The sequence below is a fragment of the Lagopus leucura genome, unplaced genomic scaffold, assembly GCF_019238085.1.
Source record: "Lagopus leucura isolate 7727_CA_CO unplaced genomic scaffold, USGS_WTPT01 Super-Scaffold_100002, whole genome shotgun sequence".
NCBI classification, from domain to species: domain Eukaryota; kingdom Metazoa; phylum Chordata; class Aves; order Galliformes; family Phasianidae; genus Lagopus; species Lagopus leucura.
Genome location: NW_024962263.1, coordinates 41282960 through 41284164, shown reverse-complemented (window position 1 = coordinate 41284164; position 1205 = coordinate 41282960). Strand labels below are relative to the sequence as shown.

At 71.3% G+C, this 1205-nt stretch overlaps 1 protein-coding gene across 1 annotated transcript in view; it reads left to right on the top strand.

The window, feature by feature from the left end:
* Positions 1-813: 813 nt before the first annotated feature.
* VAPA (VAMP associated protein A) overlaps positions 814-1205 on the top strand; it is a 28043-nt gene continuing 27651 nt past the window's right edge. The window contains exon 1 of the mRNA XM_042869606.1: positions 814-935. Coding sequence (XP_042725540.1) covers positions 860-935 — 76 coding nt within the window. The 5' untranslated portion in view covers positions 814-859. The remainder of the gene's footprint in view (positions 936-1205) is intronic.

Below are 1205 nucleotides of genomic sequence, written 5' to 3'. Positions count from 1 at the left end.
AGGATGGCAGCCATCCCAGGGCAGGCACGAGTTCTTGTTGGGAATGAGGAGTTAGTCCTTGACATCTCAAAGCTCACCTGTGGGGATCTTGGACTCAAGCTGGAGCTGTAACCAATCCTGGGCATTTCCACACTTTGCCCAATGTGCCCTTCCTTCTCTCCAAATGGCACCACCCAGACCTATCACCCCATGCTCACTGTCTCTCCGACAGCTTTAGTTGAAACTAGGCTGAGACTTCAGGAAGGCCACGAAGCCGCACTACCCCAGCCTACCTCTGGATTCGGGATAGCGGGGAGCCTTGCGAGTTGCCCCACTCCCTACTCAGTGCCCCCAGGCACCGAGAAAGACTACAACCCCCAGCATGCACCTCGGCCTCCCGCCCGCCGCCTTGCCGTCCGCCCGCCGCGCGGCATGCTGGGAGCTGTAGTTCCTCCCGCGGCGCACGCGCACCGCTCCCACAGCCTCTCCCCGGAGTGCGGAGGAGCCACTTCTTCCCGCTCGGCTCTGGCGCGGGGCGGCCGTGAGGGCTGTCAACCGACAGTAAGGGGGGAGCGAGCGAGCGCGCGCATGCGCACAGCAGACCCGGCGACTGCCGCCTCCACCGCTGTCGCCCCCGCCCTCGTGCCCGCGGAGGGGCGGTGTTGCCGGGGGCCGCTGAGCCGCTGGCGCGAGGTGGGAAGCGAGCGGTGCCGGGGCTGCACAGCGGCTCGCACCCGCCGCGAGGCATAGCGACAAGCGCCACCGCCGCCCGGGCTCCCTGTCCCGCCCCTCCTTTTTTCCCTCCTCCTCCTTCTCCTCCTCCTCCCCCTCCTTTTCCCACCCTCCCCCTCTCCTCCTCCCGCCGTAGCGAGCGAGCGAGATGGCGGCCGCCGGGGCTCTGGCGAAGCACGAGCAGATCCTGGTGCTCGATCCGCCCACCGACCTCAAATTCAAAGGTAAGGGGCAGCGGGGCGCCGGGCGGGCGGGGCGGGGGGTGTCCCGCTTCCCCCGGCCGCCGCGGGGAGCCTCGCTCCGCCGCGTTCTGCGGGGCCCGGCCCTGCTCGCCCGGGTCCCTCGAGGAGGCCGCCGGCGCCGGGGTGGGGGCGGCGGGGGGGGCGCCGCCGAGGCGGGGAGCGGGCTCGGCCGCCGCCATCTTGCGATCCCGCGGCGGCTCCGAGGCGTCCGCGGCCCCGGCAGCGCCGCGGCCCGGCCCGCGGCGGGCACCG